General features: G+C 50.9%; 1 protein-coding gene across 2 annotated transcripts in view; it reads right to left on the reverse strand.

The window, feature by feature from the left end:
• Trpm8 (transient receptor potential cation channel subfamily M member 8) overlaps positions 1 to 22,114 on the reverse strand; it is an 85,040-nt gene that overhangs the window by 21,371 nt on the left and 41,555 nt on the right. For both annotated transcript variants that reach the window (XM_063236617.1, NM_001173090.1), the window contains 9 exons: positions 20,952 to 21,047; positions 19,401 to 19,530; positions 17,765 to 17,910; positions 15,398 to 15,510; positions 14,787 to 15,003; positions 8,749 to 8,840; positions 6,256 to 6,397; positions 4,960 to 5,131; positions 3,060 to 3,237 (listed from right to left, as the gene is read on the reverse strand). In XM_063236617.1, the coding sequence (XP_063092687.1) occupies positions 3,060 to 3,237; positions 4,960 to 5,131; positions 6,256 to 6,397; positions 8,749 to 8,840; positions 14,787 to 15,003; positions 15,398 to 15,510; positions 17,765 to 17,910; positions 19,401 to 19,530; positions 20,952 to 21,047 (1,286 nt within the window). The remainder of the gene's footprint in view (positions 1 to 3,059; positions 3,238 to 4,959; positions 5,132 to 6,255; positions 6,398 to 8,748; positions 8,841 to 14,786; positions 15,004 to 15,397; positions 15,511 to 17,764; positions 17,911 to 19,400; positions 19,531 to 20,951; positions 21,048 to 22,114) is intronic.

The following is a 22,114-nucleotide window of genomic DNA, read 5'->3' on the forward strand; positions in this document are numbered from 1 at the left end:
GTCCCAGGGTATGGGATGGGAGGGAAACGCTCTGAGCCTGATTCGATCGTTACACACTGAATACACAGCTGACACATCATACCACACCCTGAAACAGGTACAAAACATGCTGGCTTAAAGAAAAAAAGAGGAGCACGTCATTTTTTAAACTTTCAAGGCAGTCGAGTGGCACACTGTGAAGATGGTAGTGATGTGCTACTTGCAATGTTTTAAAAATGAAGCGATCTTACAAGAGGCATGCGAAAGGGCAACCCACTCAGGACTGCTCCTGTCTCTCAGGAAGGTTGTTCCCTTCTTCTTCTCCAATACATTTTCCCACTCTTGGCCAAACTTGAAGGCACACGTCTGTCATCCCAGCACTCGGAAGGCTGAGGCAGGAGGATCATTGCCAGTTCGAGACCAGCCGGGGCTACAAAGTGAGCTCAAGGCCAGCCTGGACTGCACAGTGAGACCCTGTCTCAAAAAGACAAAACAAAAATAAATAAATAAACAAATAAATAAATTTTCCTACTCTTAAGAAAAACAGAGGGATAGGAAAGAAAGACTGAGTGGATCTTTAAAAAGCTGACTAAGACTCAAGAGGAGTCACTGATGAAAGGAAATAAATGTAACCACTGAGACAGAATGGGGACGGTGACCACAAGACCCACGGAAAGTCCCTGCCCCTTCAGGAAGTGACCACGGTCTTGAGAGTCCCGTCCAGCCCCAGCCTGCCCCCCCCCCCACTCATCTGCCCTGTTCTCCCTTCTCCACCAGCATCCTGGACACCAACAGCAGGGATCTCTGGGTGCCAAGGACACAGCCCTCGGGTGATACCTCTGTCACCTCTACTGAGCAGATGCTGCTGGTCCTGGCTCTGCCACTAGAGTGCCGTCCCAAGGCCACACTTCCTCCTCTGTAAGTCGCTTCTCTGTTAACAGCTGTGCATGTTGATGCCATTCTATTCCATTCATATGTTTGCATGTCGTCTCTTCTGTCCTCTGTCCCTGACTCCTTATGTATAAAGCATAACACAACCACAGCCACACAAACATCGCTAACAATTCAATGATTTGGCACATGGAAAGCACCATGCCTAGCACAAAACACTTCAATAAACATCAGCCCTTTGCATTGCAATGGACCGCTCCTGCTTTTTGACTCTTTTTTGCCCCTTTCCACAGCCTCTCCCCAAAGAAGCAAGCACTAAACCCTTGTAACGGGTGATTATTTTCTTCCTTCTACTTATCTATACGTGTATATTATTCCTACGACTTAAAGACACTTCCTCTTGGGAATGTCTAGATCACATGGTGGCTGAGCTCTCATTAGAACTGTGTAGGGTGAATTTGTCTTCAGGAATCAGCATCTGTATGCATCAGAGCCCCTAGTAAGGCAACCCTGAGTCACTAAGTTGAATTTTAGCCTCTGCTCAGTCACTCAGGGCTGCAATCCATCGCTTCCAAGAAAATCACTGAGTGTGCATGTGCGTGTGTGTGTGTGTGCGTGTGTGTGTGTGTGCGTGCACGCATGCCCTCCTGAAACCAGGGCAAAGTTGCATCCAAGCCCAGCAGCAGACTAGCAGCACCATTACTCAGGTGCCCACTGAGTACAGTTAAGCTTTTAAGTGAGTATTTTCATGTGGTGCCAGCCCAGGTCGCAGCCCGGGGCTCACTGCTCATTGAACAACTTTCACAATGATCAGAAATAGTGCTCTGGGATTTGACCCCAGGACCACAGAGGGGCTGCTTCTAGCTGCTCTCAAGTTCCCAGCCTGGGTCTGACGGAGAACAGGCCTCTGGCTTAAGCCAATGCCAGCCTAGGAGGATGGCGAGGACAAGGGCCGGACTGGAGTCTCATTTTACAGTGGTGACATAGCCCATCAGCCATCACACTCTGTGCTGGTGAAAACCCAACCACTAAATCTATCAAGTGTTCCCAGTTGTCAGCTGCAAGCCCTGAATGGGGTCACAGTGGGGAAGCGAGAATGGTTCAGAGCCTCGACAGGTGAGACCAGGTTACCCCAGATGCACGGCGAGGACCAGCGATGGTGACATCCAGACTTCTGTCTCATAGCTGGACAGCACCTGGCTGGCCTCCCATCCCTCCTAGCCCCACATCCTGTGAGTTCACAGTCACAATGCAGATCATAGATTACAGGGACACGGGACCTTCGCGGTCCAGGCCCCTGGCCCAGGACAGAGGCTGTGAGTTCTTGTGATGACTTTCTTGCTGCAGTCTAGTCTGCCATTGGTGCCTCTGAGTTAAAGTGTCCCAGGCGGCTGAGCAATGAAGCAGCCACAGAAAAGGGATTACAGGCGTGACAGCCACACCCAGCTTTTACCACTTCATTTGCAGTTTCTTTTCTCTTAAAAAACCATTTTATGAAACCAAAAATATTTATCTTGCCATTCATGGTTTCAGAGTTTCTTGTATGGACAAACAAGTCCTCTTCCACATCAAGCTTTGTTAGATAATTTCTTAAAATTACATATTTTTGTAAGAGGTCTGTCCCAGAATTTATGTACTTAAAGTATTACCCTTAAAGAACAATATTAAACAAGGTCTCCCATGAAAATACCATGTAGGATGCTTTGGAACCCTCCTCAGAAGGAGGGAGTAGAAACACAAAACATCATTTTCTAAGTACACTAAGGAAGACTGCCATGCCAGTAAAATGGTGACAGTCACTGACATTTTCCTCCGTCCTCCTGAGCCACGACTCCCACAAGAGTTACTCTCAGTTCTGCTCTTTGTGTCTTTATTTACACTGAAATATTTAAAGTGGCAACTGAGTAAAACTCTTTAAGCACTAGACTCTAGGCCGTGAAACACAGGGGACCGTAGAGATGAGGCACAGAGTGATGTCAGTCACCCTGGAGACACTGCCAGGCAGGTGGTAGGACACAGTATGGGCTTGCTGAGGGGTGATGGAGGTACCTTCTGGGGACTCCACGGGAGACCCTTGCAGCGCCGCACATGTAGACCACTGACTCCCCAGGATCTCTGCTCCATTCTGTCTCAGCTGGACCTTGGTGAGCCCCCGACCCCTCACCCCCAGCCCATGGCTACATACGTACCCAAACATGGCCACCAGCAGGTTGACCAGGAGGATGTTGGTGGACAGCATGTAGATGCACACCAGCGGGATGGTCACCCACTCGGGGAAGCGCGGCAGGTTGTGTTCGTCCAGCTCCACGCACAGGGGCTTTGACTCGTTGCCCGTGAAGGTGCAGCGTGCAAAGTCATAGGTGGTACCTGAGGGTGCAGAGCCCAGAGGCTGAGTGAGGCCCTGCCAGAGCAGGGAGGCACCCCAGGGCACGTGAGACCAAGGCATCTCTGATGCTGTCCGAAAGCGCTGGGCTTCTTGGAGTTACCTGGTCCTTTGCCTTTTACTAAGCAGCTGCTGGGATGCAAGGACTAAGCTAAGTTCAAGACCCAAGGAGGGGTAACATAGGTCTGTCCTATGCCTTCCGGAGCTTCTAGCCCACTTAGGTCTGTGGGTGACCTTCTGCACAGACACAGATCATCCAGAAACAAAAAGGGAGAGGCTCCAAGCTGAGGGCAGAGAATGAGCAGGTACCTACCTGACCCAGTGGAAGCAGCGGCACATGCCAAGGCCCTGTGGCAATGGAGGTGGGGTGAAAACATAAGATGTTTGGGGACCAGATATGTGAGGCTCACATGTTTACACTAAGAGCCACTGGAAGCCACTTGGCTGCACTCTGTCTGCAGCACAGGTCCAAAGGCACCAGAGCAGGAGGTGAGGAGGTGCTGAGTGAGATGGGGCAGACAGGTGAGGGAATGGCTCGGCCCGGGAGGAAGCAGTCAGATTTCAAAAGCAGTGGTAGTGGGAATCAACAAAATGAGGTGAGGACTCGGACCCGGTGGATGGAATTGGAGAGAGTGCCAAGGCTGGTATCGGGCTCTGATGTGCATAGAGCAGGGGCTCGGGGAGGGAGACCTGTGGAGACCTTGCACCTGGGTGTGCCAAGATGTGCCTCAGCATTTCACAAACCCCACCCCATCTGATGGTGCCCTGCAGGGAGGCTAACACATAGCAGAACAGGGAGACAGCGAGGCAGTGTCACTTCCCAAGGAGCAGGCAGCAGCTAACCAGGCTCCCAGCCCCGCCTGCCTGTCACTGGGCTCATTAGACTCCACTTGCTGCTCCCACATGGGCCAAAAGCCACCAGCAAGGGGGCTGCCTGAGAACCAAAGGCATCCGCTCATGCCCAGCAGCAAGGACGAGCGCACTGGGAACAGTAACAGTAACAGCGAGAGGCCTTTCCGGTGCTGCAGGCAGGAAGAAGCACTTCTGAGATCCAGGCAAAGACTGCACCATGAAGGACAGAGACCGTGTGAGAGAAAAAGCCCGAAAACTGAGAAATGCCACCAATTGACGCAGGTGCTGGCTCAGTGACACTGCCAGGGCCATCTAGGGCGGCGAGGCTGCATATGACAAGATAGGGCACTGCCGGTACCATGGGGTGCTTTCCTTCAAAGCATGCATGAGCGTGGGGGTGCCCAACACTTTCCTCCTGGGAACCCGGTTCGGGCCACCTGTGCCACCTCTGGCTGCCACAAGACTCGAGCTACCAGAAAGTCAGTGCTGGGAGTTTAAGTTCCGGGCTCTGATGTGAATCTTCCCAATTGCTCTTTCTGAGCTGACTTGCGTAGGAGAGTTCTGCTCTCCGCCCTCTTCTCTAAGCTACTGAGGCTGTCGCTGTACTGCTTCTGTTGCTGTCAGAAGCATGAGATAGAGATTTTTAAAAAGGTTTAAAATGTGAAATCATGCACGTAGCCTAAGATCTTACTTAGGAATGAAAGAAAGTTTTGAGGGATTATTTTCCAATCAGTGCCTGGTGCTGGACTCAGTGTTGGCTGTGCGCTGAAGCCATGGTCTAAAGGGCAGCCAGAGGTCAAACGAGGACAGCTGCCTCTTCCCAGGGCCACTGTCCCCACCCACATCAGGCTCACCGTCCACGTCACTGGGCACCTGGCCAAACATGGCCAGGTAGGGCTCGTAGATGACCGAGCGGAAGATCCACCTCCATCGCTGCTCGTTCTGTCTCAGGATCCCCTGCCTGGCCACCCCAAAGGCCACCATCCACACAGCAAAGAGGAACAGGAAGAAGAACACGTCGATGAGCTGCCAAGGGTGGACAACAGACCAGGGTCAGCGTGGCGCTGAGGGGTGCAGTTACACAGCAAAAGGTGCAGGTATTCAGCACCTGGCATCTGGTCACTAACTGAAAAAACCATCGCCTTCAGGAGGGGGACATCTCCTGTCCAAGAGTAAGCCCAGCTGCTGCACCTCTGCCCGCTAGCCTCCAAACCAGCTCCAGAACAAAAACAGACCCGCATCCCCTCTGTCTACACCCCAAGATCCTGCCATTCTTTCCGGCCTCTAAATTAGGTCTGTGAGCTTTTTAAAAAGGAAAACAAAATCAAGCGGTCCTTCTGACAGGAGCGGGAGCTGAGGTTTTTTCCAGCCTTGTGCGTATGCAGCATGACTTCACGGTGACTGGGTCCCTCAGCTATGCTGAGTTAAAACCACAGGCTCACCCTCAGCGCTGGAGAGAAGCACGCCCGTGAGCAATGCAAATGTCCCTCTGATTTCGAGACAGAAACATGGAGAGAGGGGTCTCTGGGAACGGGCCTAGGTAAGCAACATGGCCAGGGTAGACTCCTTTCTGGGGCCGTCCAGGGCATGGCACACACCCGTATTCCCAGTGCTCTGGGAGGCTAAGGTGGGAGGACTGCAAATCTGAGCCTAGCCTGGGGGAGTTGACCAGAACCCCGTCTCCAAATAGAAAATAACAAAGGGCAGGGAGGGGAGGAAAGCTCAGAGCAAAGGCCCTGAGTTCAATCACCAGTCTGTCTGTCTATCTGTCTGTCTGTCTATCTATCTATATATACCTCTAGTCATCACCACACATGGACCTCACTGCCTGTCTCTAGACTACCCTGCCAACCTGCCTGAACTCTGCTGCCCACATCTGTACAATTGGCACAAAAGTCCCTCCCCTGCCCATGCCCTGTCCCGACTCCAGTGTGAGTGGCCTGCAGAATGACACCATCAGCTCCTCCCAGCCTGGCCTGACGATCTCACCTGGGAGGAGCCCTGACTAAACCTGGGGAGTGGAAGGCAAACCTTCTCCCCCTCAGCTTCCCATGAACGCAGCGTTTACCCCCAGACAGCTCGCTCCCACCCCCATGCTCGGGACCCCCAACCAGAGCGGGAAACAGTGATCACAGGGTCTTGATTCTTACCATCCTCTGCAGCATTATAATCTTGGGTCCTAAATTTCTGCTCACAGTGAAAATGTGGATCAGCCTCAGAGTGAATATGATGTAATCCAGGCAGAAAATGACCCGTCCACAGTACAAAGAGCTTTTGTTAGCAGAGTGGAGCCTATGGAGAGAGGAGAGGAATCCGTGAGATGCTGACCAAAACATTTCAAAGTCTGATTTTTCAAAATAAAACCTCAGGCAAAGACCAAACTCCAGGAGGCTGAGCAAGTGGAAAGGGGCCAGATGTGAGGCTTGTGGCCACTGTCTCTCCCTCATGGGCCCCCAGAGAAGAGGAAAGGAAGGGGGCAGCACAAAGCCAGGCTCCCGAGTTCCATCCTCCCCAGGCCCTGGTCCTCATGCTCCTGTGGGAACCACAGCTGCAGTCTCGGCCATTTCCTGGGTCACAAGCTTTGACAGTGATGCTGACCCCAGCTGGCACCAAGCTCCAAAGGACCTGACCCTGCAGCTCCTTCTCACCAGATCCCACGATGAGCTAATCACCTGCTGCTGCGTCCACGGAAAGCCATGAATGCTTTCCAGAGTGATGTAGAAATCAGCTAGGATTCAAATGCCAGGACACTTAGCCCAAACATCGAGGGAGATCGCTGGGGGAAGATAAGAGCTCTGAGTCCCTCCGACTTGGAGGGGAGCCACGCAGACGACTCTCCTGGACAAGAAGAGCAGTTCTTTCCACTGTGGATAATCCTGGCCCTGTTCCCATGTACTGATATGTACAGAGCAGGCCAGGCTATTTCTTTGTCCCTTCAGGTGTCTTTAAGCAGTGTAACTGGCCTGGCTGAGGAGCTGATATGTCATCTCTGAAGCAAGGTGACAGGTCAGTGTTACCCTGCCCAATTACTCACCAAATACATGGCTGAGCTAGGCAGGATGGAGAGCAATGCTCCACACTGTCAGCTGGGACCGAGCCTTGAGAAAGAGGCTGTGACTTCCCAGGGCAAACAGGATTGAGCATCAGAGCTGAAGCACCGACCACAGATTATTAGACACCACCTCGGCTGTGTTATGCAAATTACTCTGCATTTCTTGCCCTCTGCATATGGCTGAGGTGACCTCAGACCTCCAACCTAGCTTGGCTCAGAGCAATCACATATTTCCCACCACTCTCACTGTCATTCATCCTGGAGCCACTGTCCTCACAGAAAATTAATAAAACCCGGGCTGGGCTCTGGGTCGTGGCCTTTGTTCCAGTGAACACCATCTTGGCTGGATTGAGGACCCCTCAGCTCCCCACGACTGTATATATGTCCTTCTTCTTACCATGGCTTGTACTGAAAGTGGTAGATTAACATTAACTTGCTAGAATTCCAGTAACTTCTCCATGGGATCACAAATACAAATCCTCCTGGGCCACAAAGGGGATGGGAAAGGGTTCTCCATACTTTGCAAGAATAGTTGGCTGCAGAGCTGTGCTGCATGATTACTCAGGTGGTGCCGCTACTCTGATCCCAAAGCCATGTGCCGTGCCACTGCTGAGGGCGCGGGCAGAGGTACTGCACCTGTCTAGCATGTATGAGTCTCACAGCTGGCGTCTTGATTTCCTCCCAAAGCCTCATGCAGGCATAAGTGGGGCTTTTGTAGAGGTGGCTGGGTCTGGAGTATGCCCAACTCATGCATGGTACAGTGCCAGGATTAAGGGGCCTGGGAGTAAGTGTGCTGTTGCTGGTCAGCTAATGGATAAGTGTGGCTCTGCTCTAATCCCAGGAGCCTCGCTAGAGTGTAAGAGGCACAGAAAGACCCTGTAAGGCCCTTGCTTGCTTTGCTGTCTTCTGCCTGCCATGAACTGTTTCCCTGCCTTGGAGCCAGGTGATGAAGGACAAAACCTCTACAAACTGTGAGCTAAATAAACCTTTCCACCTTTAACTTTGAGTGCTAAGTAGTTCATCTCAGCCACAAGAAAAGTACCTAAGTGGGCTCCTGGGTTTAATCCCCAGCACTGGAAAAAATTAAACCTCTACAGTGTGTAGAGGCACAGGTACGGTGAACCAAGGCTTGGGCGTATGCTGACCTCTGTCACAGGGAATGCACCTTGTATACTGCCTTCAAGGGTGATTTTGGATTTGCTTGTTTAACCTCAGACTCAGGCACTAAAACTGAGGATACATGGTGGTCACCAGAAGGGCAGGTCCCATGGTCAGCATATGAGTCAAAATCACCTATGTGGCCCTCAACAAACTGATACGCTAAGATATGAAATATCCTCCTCATCTCCTCCCAAAAACCTCTAAGAATGGAGAGAAAAATCATAAGGACCCCTTTTTATGACAGACACGGTGGGGGGAAGAGCCGGGACACAGTTGGATGCCACCAAACTGTCCCTCTAGGAAGTCCGATGCTAACAATCTCTCCAGGGAAACAGAGCAACACACTTCCCAGGGCTTCAGAGGTCCAAAGGGTTTTGCACACTTGTGACCAAGGTGCCTGAGGTTGGAGAAAGCAATGTGAATCACTCACCGGAATACAATTCCCGCTATGAAGTAAAAGAGACCCAGCGTGTCCATAACGTTCCACAGGTCGGTGAAGTAATTCACCCCGTTCATATACCACTGCGGGACACAAGGGGACAGGAAGGATGTCAGCAGCACAGACACATCCGATTCTTTTTTTTTTTTTTTTTTTTTTTTTTTTAATCGATACCGGGGTTCGAACTCACGACTGCCTGCTTGCAAGGCAGGTGTTTACACCGCTGAGCTAAATCCCCAGCCCCCACATTCGATTCTTAAATCCATCCATTTTTTTTCCAGGTCCTTTTGGAGCCAAGGATGGGCCACAGCTCTAAGCCATTTCCAGAGGACTGGAAAGCAGGGTGAACTACAGCTCTTCTGTCTTCCCTGTTTTTCTGGGAAAGTCAAGAAAAACAACTTAGGTATCCTCAAGCCCTTTCAGAATGAACCCCTTGAATTACAATCTGTGAGAGCACGCGGGAAATACCAGGGCTGCCATGTGACGTGCTGTAGGCTGTGGACTGCACAATTCTAGAGGAAGTTAAGCAGACTGGCGCCTGCACCGATTGGAGGATTTATTGTGAGGTTTTTGGTATATGGAAGTAAAACCTCTTGAGGAATGAAACTTTTTTAAAAAATTGCACTCGCCAAAGAGAAAGGATGATCCGTGACTGTCCCTCTAGCAGGGACTCCAGGGTGGCTGTCTGACCCTGTCATTTGTCCATCCGTTCAAAATGTGTTTCCTGAGAGACCATGGGACCCCAAATGCCCTGGCCAAACTCTGGGACACTTAAACAGGCTCAGGAGCTGCTGGTCACCACCAGGGGGCCTGCGGGCCCATGGGAAGGCAGATGGCAGATGTGTTTAAAAGCAGGCGCGAACAGGCAAGGCCCAGCCCTAAGAGGGGAGCCCCACACAGCCCTAAAAGGGAAGCCGCGGGTTCCCCCGTGTGCAGCAGGCCACCAGCGGCAAAGCGTCACCACAGGAAGTGCAGCACTTGGCTTTCTGGGCAGGAAGTGTCCCGCCCGAGTGAGTCTGCAGGTTCGGGTCCCTTGTTCCCTGCAGCACCTCTGACGTCACGGTCGTCACGGTCACGTGAGGCTAAGGTATTCGCCCTGCCCGGCCTGTGCCCTCACAGCCCTGCAGCATCTCCGGTCGCTTCCAGACCCCCAGAGACGCCAAAAGCTTGGGTGCAAGGAGTTAGGACATACAGGCAACTTCTCTAGGCACGGTGTGCACGCCTGTAATCTCAACGTCTGGGGAGGCTGAGGCAGGAGGATCGCCATTGGTACCCAGCGTGGGCAATTTAGTGAGACCTTGTCTCAAAACAAAACACTAATAATAATAAAATAAAATGACACAGTGAGTGCCAGAAACCTGCCCTGGGTGACAAGGCGACGCTTTGGGTGGGTCAGCTCTGGGGCTCCAGGATGATACTGTGGAGAGAAAACTTTTTTTAAAAATGAAACAAGGCTTCTTCTCTGGGCAGCAGGCCAGTCTGTTCACAAAGGCCAGGCGCGTCTTTCAGAGGGATGCAGGGGACCCCAAGGCTGCGAGGAGCTGGTGGCTGCAGGGCGAAGCTCACCTGGATCATGCTCCTGACCCCTGGGGTTAAAAACCCCGGGTTAGCACCCGGGGTCTGTCCGGGTCAGGGACGTCGCGGACACTGCTGAGCTCAGCGTTTGGGGTCCCAGACACCCTCGAAAGCTGGCGGCAGCTGCCAGGAGCTGTCCCCTCCCTCCCTCAGAGAGAACCTGGTGCATTACTGCAGCGGTACCGTCTCTGCCCGGAAACCCGGCCAAGGGGCACAGACAAAGGGAAACAGCGACCCCGCGTGCCAGGTCCTGGAACGACAAGTCACAGGCGCAGATCTGTGAGGCAGTCAGTGAGCAGGGGCCTGGCCTAACCCCCTGTAGACGCCAAGCACAGGGCTGGCCCGCCCTCCAATCAGGCCGAGTTTCCTTCTCCCCATCGTCCTGACCATTATCTGCTCCCAACCAATCAGTGCCCCTGCCCTGTGTCCTGCCTGAGCGCAACCTCCAAGCCAAACTCCTACAAGACCCACATGGCTGACCTCAGGGCTGTTTGTGGTGACTTACCCTCAGTCCTCTGAACCCCACCTCCCAGCGATCCTAAAACTCCCCTTGGGTGGAAGTTTGCTCATCTCTCCGCTGGTAAACACTCAGAAACGACCCTGGCCCCCTCTCTGACTGGGGTCTACAGCAGTGCCTGGTGCATGGTAGGCAGTCAACAAATATTTTCTGAAAGAAAGAAGGGATGGAGAGTCTCTGGCTTAGGCCAGCATAGGTCTCGAATCTTCTTCCACCAGGCCAGGTGTCTTCCAAAGCCGCCCAGAGTAACCCCTCTTTCTCAGCTTTGTGGCTTATGTAGAGGCCCGGAGGAGCAAATGTCCTTGAGTGTGCTGTGCCTTTACACCACAGAGGCAGGGTGCAGGGTGGGGGGACCTGGGGATGCCTTGTGGGAGGCAGAACAGTGGGGAGAAGCAGGGGGAGGACTCTGGAATTTCTAAAATGGCACCACTTCCAAAACTGATGTGCAGATTTAATGTAACCCCACTCAAAATACCAACAGCATCTCTCCTAGGACTGTGGAAAACAGTCCTAAAGTTCACGTTGAACCAGAAGAGACACAGAATAGCAAAAGTAATCCCAGGTACCAAGAGCAAAGCAGAAGGCATCGCAATCCTAGCTTTCAAATTATACTGCAAAGCTACAGTGATGAAAACAGCATGGCACTTACACCAAAGCAGATATATAAATTAATGGAATAAACAAAGCCAGGTACAAAGGATCTTTGGTCTTTGACAAAGGTGCCAAACACATACAGTGGAGGAAAGACAGCCTCTTTAATAAGTGTGCTGTGAAAATAGCAGAAAGCTGCAATAAAGACCAATATATCTCACTAAATGGTTCAAAAATTTAAATATTAAAATTGAAACACTTTACCTGCTGGAAGATAAAATAGGTGAAACTCTTAAAAACATAGACACAGGCAAGGACTTTCTGAACAGAACCTCAATGGCCCAGGAAATAATTCCAAGAATCAACAAATGGGATCCTATCTAGTTAAAAAGCAGAAATCTCACAGTGAAAGAAATAACCAAGAGACTGAGGAGAGAACCCACAGAATGGGTGAAATTTTTTTCTAGCTATTCCTCAAATATAGGACTAATATGTAGACTATACAAAGAACTGAAATTTTTGATCCCCCCAAATAAAAGACTCAATCAAAAGAGCAACAACTGAAATAAACAGACACTTCTCAGAAGTAAAATAGCCAATAAATACACGAAGAAAGGTTCAGTGTCTCTGGTCATCAGGGAAATGCAAATTAAACAACACTGAGATCCTCTCTCACTCCAGGAAGAACGGCTATCACTGAGAAGTCACGTAATGACAAACGAGGAACACTGGAGAGACTGCAGGGGAAGGGAACGCGTCTGCATTGCTGGTGGAACGCGATCTGGAACAGCCCCTGTGGGAGTCATCAGAAAACTAAACCTAGAAATTCCATCTGACCCAACTGCTCCCCTTCCACGTATCTTCTTGAAAGAGTTAAAGACAACATATTAAATGAAGTCCTAGTAACCAAATCTTGAAAGCAGCCTCTATGTCCGTCAGCAATGAATGGATAAAGAAAATGTACTCACACAAAAAGGAGCACTACTCTGCCATGAAGAAAAAACTGGACACATGCACTTTGGGACCATACTGTGAAATCAATCAGACGCACAAGCTTAAATATGGTGTGGTTTCTCTTCTATGAGAAATCCAAAATATAAATAAAGAGCCAAGTGAAAGGCAGACAGTAGGAAGCAGAGACAGCTCTGTCTCAGATCAGAAAGGGATGGAGAGGCAGAGGGAGGCCCAGGGCAGGGATGGATAAGGAACTAGGATGGGCTGGTCCCTGCATGCACTCCACACAAGCAAGGCAAACATGATGCACTACGAACACGCACTGATAAAGGAATAAAAACTAGAAAGAAGCACTTGGGGCGTCCCGCAAAGGAAGGGCACTCTGGGTACCCAGGGAACCCTTCTTCCTCCCTCTCCTCGGTTCTGTTCCCTGAGCTGTTACTATGGCTACCCAGGCGGCACCGGCTCTGGAGTGGATTATGAAGACCCCGCCGCACTCCTTACTCTATGGACCACGCATGCCAGCTTCTGTGCCAGCCCTGAGGTCAAACGGGAACAGGAAACCAGTGCTGGCACTGAGTCCCTCCCCCACCATGCCACCCTGTTCAATGACAGAGTGGCGTGCAGGTTGGGACCCGGGGAATCTCAAGGGACCCCTGTCAGGGTCAGCGGGTCAAAGGGCCGCCGGGGCCCCACAGGAACTACCTCTTCTCCTTCTGCTACAGCTTCCTGCGGTAGGAAGGCATCCATGGAGGAGAGGGAGCAGATGGTAAAAAAGACCCAATTAGGTGGAAAGTCAGAAAGACAGCCCGGGCCGGGCACCCACAGAGGGAGGCAGACCCTGGGGAAGGTGTCCAGGTTGAAAGTCTCACCCCCAGGACCTCGGAAAGGGACTTTTATTTGGAACCTGGGCCATCACCAAGGTCACTAAGTGGAGAGGAAGTCATGGAATGGGTCCCTGATCCAACAGGACCAGAGAGATCAGGACAAAGATGTGACACGGGGGGCGGGGCATGGTATAGACAAGTGCCAACTTGGCATGCTGCATGCACAAGCCCAGGAGTGGACCCACCAGGCCAAGGGGGCCCAGGGCAGTGCCCTTTAAGGCACTGGGGACCCTGACCTCATACTCTGCCGTCCAGAACCGCAGGCAAAGCATGTTTGCGTGAAGCCAGCCAGGCCCTAGGTTTGCTTCAGGCAGCCCAAGGAAGGGCCCAGAAGGTGTGGCCTTAGGAAGCAGCTTCTGAGGCTTTATGATGCTGATCTGGTCCCAAAAACCCTCTGCACCTCAACTCTGTCCTGGGGGAGAGCTGCTGCAGGGCAGGAAGCCCAGCAGTCTCGTGTTTAACTCTGGCTGCTGTTGCTTAGCATCTTCTTCCTCCTTCTGCACCCCAAATCTCGCCCCCTCCCTGTGCATGACCTACTAGGCCCAAAAAGGCTGCACAGGGCACTGGCACCAGCATCCTCCAGCTTCCAGCATCAGACATCCCTACAACAATCAGGACACTGTCCTGCTGAGAACCAGTGGGCCTCAGAATCTTCTTCAACCCAGGAAACCGTATCCCCCAAAGGGTCTACTGTAGCTGGCACGCCATATGCAACCAGCTTAGGGTCCTTGGATGGCTGGGGACTCTGTAAGTGCAAGAACAGTGTTCTCTGCCCTTCCAAATCTCTTCTAGCACCAACCCTGGCACTCCACAAGCCATGAGGACCCCGTGAGTGCTAAGTAGCTAGGACGCACTTGCTGAATTGATCAGTTCTGGGTCTTAGTCTCAGAAGGGACAAGTACCAGCAATAGTCGTCAAATGTGCACAAATTACTAACCCCACAGGCGTTTTCCAGGGTGAGTTTTTCTAATGGTTCAGGAACAGCGCTGTCTCATGCGACTGACACTTACTTTCTCTGCAGTTACTGGATCCACAGTGGGACAGGGAAGCCAAAACCCACAGATTGCCGGAAACCACAGAGAAACGCAATGGACCAATGGCGTGCGCCCCCTGACGCCCGCGAGGATTGCATGGCTTGCACACACTGTCACTCTTAGCTGGAGAGTCCTCCCGGCTCCCCCGACACTTGTCCTGCTGCCCCCTATCAGGACGGTAATGGCAGGAAGCAGATGGCTCGGCTGATGACAAGGACTTTGCGGTCTCTCTTGAACGCTTTCTATTCCTGCCTCATCCGCCTCCATCCCTGAGCATTCGGCAGAGCCCAGGAGGCCACTTGGAGCTAAGAGATCCCCCGGATCACTAAGAGCTGCAAATGGGCCGTCAGCTTCATGGACCAACGACCAGGAGCACACTTATCTCGGGAAAACAGTGACCTGAATTTCAGAAGCAACTTCCAGTCCTCCACCAAGCACACGGAGAGGCAGCTGGTTTTGTGACCGTCCTACCTGTCTTACTTCATCACAGAACAGGACAAAGACCAGCGCGTAGAGGACCAGCTCGGGGGTGTGCGGGACCGAGTGGAAGTCCATGAGCAGCACGTAGGCGAACAGCAGGAGGAAGGCGATGTAGAAGACCACGTTCCAGGAGAAGACCACGAAGGGGGAGGTGAAGAAGGCCACGTAGTTCCACAGCAGCTTCTTGTGCTTGTCGACAGGCTTCTTCCTGCACCGAGAGGCCAGGGCACGTCAACATCCACGCACGCATGCCGCGGGGACACGGCCCTCCAAGCAAACAGGGAAGTCCGTTCCCAGCCAGGAGAAAGGCTGGGTGACAAATGCATCCTGAGATTGACTCTTCCACACAGACTTCAACCCTGGGCACTTTGTGATCCACAAAGCCAGAGTCTGCCTTGGATACCAAAAGCAAGACCTTACATTTACCTATGTGAGGGCAAAGCCAGAAAACCCAAGGGAGATGGCAGACCACGTGCATTGACACTGCAGGGAATGTCCTCGGCTCTAGGGTTTGCAAGCGTTTACATGAGAGCACTCATGTACACACACACACACATACACACTCACATACTTGCCCACACGACTATGTGCTCGGTGCGTACCTAAATGACACAAAGCCACAGCCCACCAGGGGGATGATAAACAGACACAGGATAATCTTCCAGTTCTTGGTGTCCCTGGAAATCTCTCCATACCATTGCTTGGAAAGAAAATTCTGCAGGGGAACAGGTGAAGAGCAGAGGTCCGTATTCATGCATTTATATGAAGGATATATACTTTCTTCCCAGCCCCCAGGCCCTCCCAAAATGCACGGTTCTCTTATAAATGTCATTACTCTTTCATATAAGTTAACTGGATTCTAAGAAAACAAATTTTAAAATGTTTACCTTTAAGTCTTTTTCTAAGCTGGTAATGTGAGCTTTACAAGAGATGGTTGTGTGAGCACAAAGTGAATAAATCCACACATTCCCAACCATCCCTGATTCTGTGTAAGTTTGAACAAACAACTCTCCCTGCGGCCCTGAATGGGTACCACCAGTGCAGTCTGCAGTATCCTGGGGGATTGCTTCCCAGAGGCCGACAGGGGGCGCTCTGGTCAAGAAACTAACAGGAAACTGGGAAGGGAGACAACATCCTCCTTCAAGCTGAAAGGTATGAAAAAGCTCCTACTCCCACCCCGCAGCACCGGAAAGTGGGGCCAGAGTGGCGTCCGCAAAAGGACCTCAGAGCGCTCAAAAAGAGCCTGACAAACGGAAGGGATCTGGGTGTCTGCTTGACGGGCACAGAAGGGCCCAGGAAGGCTGGAACTGGGCTGGAACTGTGGTCCGCCATAGCCCTGGGCCCTGCCCTTTCCCTGAGATTCCCAGGCCACACTCTCTCTGAGCTGCTCCCACAGGCAGAGTGAAGTACGCTTGGCTCCCGAGGGGCAGTCCCTGGCAAACAGCAAGGAGCAGTTGGGGGTAAACATCTGCAGAATGGCAACACTCCTGCGGGTTCCAGAGGGCATCCTGGGGGCTGCAGTGGCCCACAGCAACGCCTTCCTCACCGGCTCACCGGATCTGCGTCTCACTCATCCCTGTGTCACTGTTCATGTGCTTCCAGTCACCGCCAGAATAGACCGCCTGCCTTGGTTTGGGGTCCATTATGAGGAGGAGGCCAGCAAAGACAGGCAGTGTCCAGACTGCTCCCCCTCACACTCCTGTTGGTGGCAGCAGTGCAGCCCGTCCCCCATGGTGCCTCTTTCAGAGACAGCAACAGTGCAGGGGTGGGTGCCACTATCACCAAAATCACTGGCCCCACACAGCAACCTACTCCAAGAAACAAACTCCTCTGTCCAACCGAGGGGTGCCATGGATCAGGTGGTGACATTTCCAGTGACCGTGGTGACACAGCATCTGACTGAACTTCAAGGCTTGGGAACATCAATAGGATGGGGAACATCCGCCCCAGGATCCCATGCTCTGGAATATCAGGAAGCTTGTGTTTGGGCTCAGGATGGCCAGGACAAGGTGTTGGTATCATCCCAGGCCCCTCCCCTGCCCCAGGCCAAAGAGCAAGACTCCTCCACTCTCCTTGTCGCAGGCCACCACTCTGGCTGAATCCACTGGCTTATAGTGGCGTAAGAGTCCCACTCATCTGCACCATACTGCTGGAGCTGTGTGGTTTCATGGAGATTCTGAGAAGCGGTGAGGCCCCCCCGCCCCACAGCACTGGATCCAGCTTTGCTAGCCCCTCACAGTGCAATCAGGGTCAATGCTGTGGTGCCTACCTAAGCCCTGGGTCCTCATCAGTAACAAGGGTGATACTCTCCTCCCAGACACAGACACCAGCTCACAGTAACAATGCTGTGCTGTTTGCTTCTATAGAAACTCAAAGAATATTCTTTGTCCTTTCTATGGTTTGGATTTTAATGTCTTCAAAGTATATTAAAGGCTTGATCACCAATGGCTGGTGCTATTGGGAGGTAGTGGAACCTTTAAGAGGTGGGGCCTTGTGGAAGGAAGTGAGGTCACTGGGGGCGTGTCCTTGAAAGGGCTTTGAGGACCTCAGGCCCTCCTCTTCCCCTCTTGCTTCCTGAGTGCCATGAGATAAGCAGCTTCTTCTGCCATGCCCATGTGACGTGAACACTCACCGTAGACCCAAAAGCAACACAGACAACAAACCGTGAACTGAAATTTTCAGAATTGTGAATCAAAATACCTTTTCTCTAAGTTGAATATCCCAGGTATTTTGTTACAGAAACAGAAAGCTGGCTAAAGCACTCCTGTGCCATCTCTTGAAGCAAGGCCCTCCATCAATGCCCTGGCATGCTGCATCTCACATACTGTCTCTCCGCTACCACTGCCATGGCTTTCCTATTGGGGGAAGATTTGTTTCTAGTGGTTTTGTTTTTGTTTTCTAGTGCTGTTAGAAGCATCCCAGGTCATGGCCCATCTCTGGCATGTGGTTGGGTGACTGGTATTCCTTACCTGCACTCCAGGCTGGGCGATGAAGTGCTGGTCTGTGGCCTCCACAGCTAGCTCTAAGCAGTTGCTCCCGCCCCAGGCTTCACAGGAGTAGACCAGCAGCTGTTCCGCCAAGTCTTCGTCGCTGCTGTAGCACTCTGTGAACAGCTCTATGGCACCACCAGAGAGCAGGACTTGGCTCTGAGCTGGCAAATTCATGGATGCTGGCCTGCCTGTGCCACCCCCAGCCAAACCCTGACTTCAAGGACAGCTTAGCCAAGAGCATCTGCACTTAGAAAAGGCTCAGTGAAAGCCACCGCAGCAGTGGCTGCCTGGATGGAGATTTTCTGTAGATACAGTGCAGCCAGCAGAGCTCCTGATGACCCAGGACTGAGCGGCCTTGAGCCCAGGGAGCTCCCCTTTAGTGTCTTCAGTCTGGGTGCAGGCAGGAAGGCCGTGCGCCCTCATGACAACACGAAACCCTCTGCCACCCCTTAGCAGGAGCGGCCCCACTTCCATTCTTTGTTTCTTCTGTGCTTTCTCGGTGAGATTTCAGTGCAGACAAATCTGCACAGGCAAAAATGCATGAAGACAACCCAAAAGATGAAACAAACCCTGATCTGTTGTATGACAGGTGTTCTTACATTTCAAGGGCTAATGAGAAAGAGACGAGAGTGCAGACACTCATAGGAAGTATTTAAAAGTCAAAATATTAGGAACCATAGTCTAGCTGAGGTCACCCAGAAAGCAATGCTGTCTTTGAAATTTTAATTTGGTAAAAGAAATGATTGCACACCTTGTATACAACACATAAAGCTAAGCATGATGGGAGACAGTAGACAGCACACAATACAGATATCACTGCAAGCTTAAAACCACCTACAGGAAAAGAATAAAGCTAAGCAAGCCTAAAGCTCTCCACAGCTGAGAGGAAACTGCCGCAACTTCTCACATTCCCAGGTGGTCTGGTCCTTGGTGAAAGGTGCTGGCCAGCTTTCATCAGAGATCAGACAGCAAAGAGGCCCCTTCCAGAGATGCCCAGGAGAGGAAGGCTAATTGCTGCCTCTGGCCCCTTCCACGCTGGGTATGCCATTAGTAATAAACCGACTCTGTCACAGACCCAGAGGTCTAAGATATTCTGGAGATAAAGAGATGATAGATAAATGGATAGATAGATAGATAGATAGATGAATAATAGATAGATAGATGTACAATAGATAGATGATAGGTAGATAGGTAATAGATGCATAGTAGAGAAATAGGTAATAGACTGATATAGATAGATAGAGAGATAGGTAATACATATAGACAGATGCATAGTCGATAGCTAGGTGATAAGTAACATATAGATAGCTGATAAATAGGTAATAGTTGGGGCAGCCTACTTTGTTGGTTTGCAAGCCATATCAAACCTCAGATCTATCACATGAAAAAAAAAATCACTCAGAAGCTCCCTGAGATGCTGAGTTACTTAACCCTAAGCCTGGGATCAGATGGCCCAGGACTCCCAAGTTCCTGTCCAAGAGGCCTGTGGAGGACAAGGACTAGTCACATGAGCCTGCAGCCAGCAGGGGGCGCCCAAGCACGTGGCTCTCCTCAGCACCCTGGTGTCAGTGCCACCTGCCGCCCCCCAGCCCGTGTGTCCCTGCCTGATGCTCACCCACAGCGCGAGTCTCGTACTCGTTGGCCAGCTCGTCGGACTCGCCTGCAGCGTTGATATCGTTCTTCACCTTGGCCAGAGTCTTCAGGAGCTTGCTGGCCCCCAAGGCTGCCAGTGTACAGCCCCGGGTCTTTGTGGGGGGTGGGGGTTGTCAGGGTTAGAGAATTTTAGGTTAACACAGAATCCCTTGAAGTAGCAGAGTCAAGATTAATGATAGACAAAGAGGAACTCGCAGCCAGGTCAGGAGGTGACAGAGTCTCAACTACACATAATGCTTCAGAGCAGAATTTGTAATGAAAACAAAATGACCTTTAACCCGAAGACGTTCACAGTCCTGAGTGGGGAATGCCTTGATCCCAAATACACTCAGAGTCTTAGATGTGGAATTAGCACAAAAAATATGAGATGTGATTAAAAATATGATGTACGTCTAATCTTTAAAAATTATTACAGTACAGAACACATTATCATTAATCTCCTGTAAAACATCTAGCTTCAAACACACTTCTCCTATCGTTCTCGCCATTTTCTCAAGTAGCTGGAAATTCACCATCATAAATATCTTTAGTTGCGCTGTCGTGGCTGCCTCAGTGTCCTGAACTGACTCAAAAGCTTTACCTTTCGTGTCTCCTTTGAGCCAGAAGTCACAAGGCGCAAGACCCAGTGAATAAGGTGGAAGCGGCACAGGCCTGCTTTTCCCCTGGAGGCCCCAGCAGCAGCATTCACCAGACTCTTTAATTGCACCTAGTGAAGACACTCAGGAAAGAGCACCTCCAGAACTGCTTCAGAAGGTGACAGAACAGGGAGCTAAGTGTGCTTGAAGCAAGGGGGACTATATTGAGAGGGTTCGTGGCCCCGTGTCTGGTACCATGATACATTTGTAGAATTTCAACATTGCCCATATTGTTCAATCACGCCCTCTCTGTCAAGAGAAATGTCCCGAGAAGCTGAGAGTGACACTCTGCTAGCAGGAGGCCTGGCTCTGCCACTATTACAGTATTATCATGCTGCAACAGACACGGCTCCAGGAGGATGAAGAATGGGAAAAGCCACCGGAGACCTGAGCAGTGTAGCCAGTAAGGCTGCGCATGTGTCTGAATTCAAACCATCCACTCTCTTGCTCTTAAAATGGAGAAGGTAATGTAAGAGTCCAGAAATTAAAATGTTATGTACTAAGCTCCAAAGAAAATTCTCAGAGCATTTTCCAATGCAGAATTTTTACAGGCCCTAATTCCTGCCCACAGTGCAATAAAGCTAGAAGTTAATTTTTAAAATTGCATTTCTCACCTGGGAAACAAACAGGCACCCACACACATCTGAGAAGCAGGAGCCTACTGGAAGGCCCCTCCCCCACCAGACATGGCTGCCCTGCAGAGACCACCCATCCAAACACCCCCATCCCCATGCAAGCTGAGGTGTGGTGGAGTTCCTCCGTATCAGGCATTCCATTTGATGAACGGTGGTCTTAGGTGAGGCATGTGAGTGTCCAAGTCAGGGCGATTATGACAAAGCATGCATTGGTGGACATGCCGCTTGAGCCTCAATTTTTACCTGTTCCCAGATGACTTTGGAGAGTTCCCTCTTGTTCTGAAGAATGGCCCAGATGAAGAGCGCCTGCAGGGGGTGCCGGGTAATGGAAGACGGGTCCTGGGAGGGGTCAGAGCACGCAGTCACCATGTGCAGACAGCGATCATGTTAGCACCCCTACTCTAACAGTGAAAATGGAGTTGAGGAAGCCGAGGACCGCACCCTGTGACCCTGCATCCAGGAGAGCTCTGTGGCTGTGTGTACGAGTCCATTTTAAAGAGCACGGTGGTGCGGTTCTCATCCCTGCAGCTCACCGGGAGGTATAATTTGACACAAAATCAGCTTTCATAAAAGACAAAGTACAATGAGATGGAAAGGTACAGAGGGTGAAAAGGCACACTGGGAGCAATTTAAAAGCTGAATGGCTTCTGCCTGGCCAAAGAGAAAGCATTCCTTCTCATCATCTAAATCTGTTTCTCATCTAGAAAAAAAAACCCAGTGAATTCTAACTCTCCCGGGGTTTAAATTCAATTATCAGAACATAAAAACATGCTCATCCCTCTGGACCGCTATCCACAGACTTCATTCCTAGCACATCATTTAGAATCCCATCTCCTATTAGGATTCCGTATCTTCCAATGGAACATTTTCAGACAAAAAAAAAAAAAAAAAAACAAGCGTACGGATTCCTTTTAATTCCTTTCAGTTTTCACCAAAATCTGAAATGCAGGAGACACAATTCTGTGTTGCACAAGTATCATCAAACAGAACTCTCTGAACACTTTCAGGTCCTACGCACAGGTAGCTCACTCCGATTTTTAAAACACACTCTGAAAATCCCAGAATTACCAAAGATAATGACCTACTTTGGGATTTCAACAGAAGCAATCCTGAGATAAGAATCTGGGGCAATTATTTTACTTGGGAGGTAACTCCAGAAGAAAGCAGTGGGAGAGGGAGGAAATGAGACCAGAGAAGAGAGGTATCAGTAAAAAGAGTATCATTAAACAGGCTGCCACCATAAGCAACTAGTGATAACTCTACCATGCAACGCTTGGAGGCAGTGTCTAACGCATGCCCGGAGTTATCATCTTTGGGGAAAAGCTGGAGGGTTCACGTACCAACTCCTGGGTTTAAAATGGAAGACCCAAGAAACATGGGTGGTAAGCTACACACCCTCTCAAAAG

Source organism: Cavia porcellus, unplaced genomic scaffold (assembly GCF_034190915.1).
Source record: "Cavia porcellus strain 051 isolate PalLab524CR breed Dunkin Hartley unplaced genomic scaffold, mCavPor4.1 scaffold_26, whole genome shotgun sequence".
Lineage (NCBI taxonomy): Eukaryota > Metazoa > Chordata > Mammalia > Rodentia > Caviidae > Cavia > Cavia porcellus.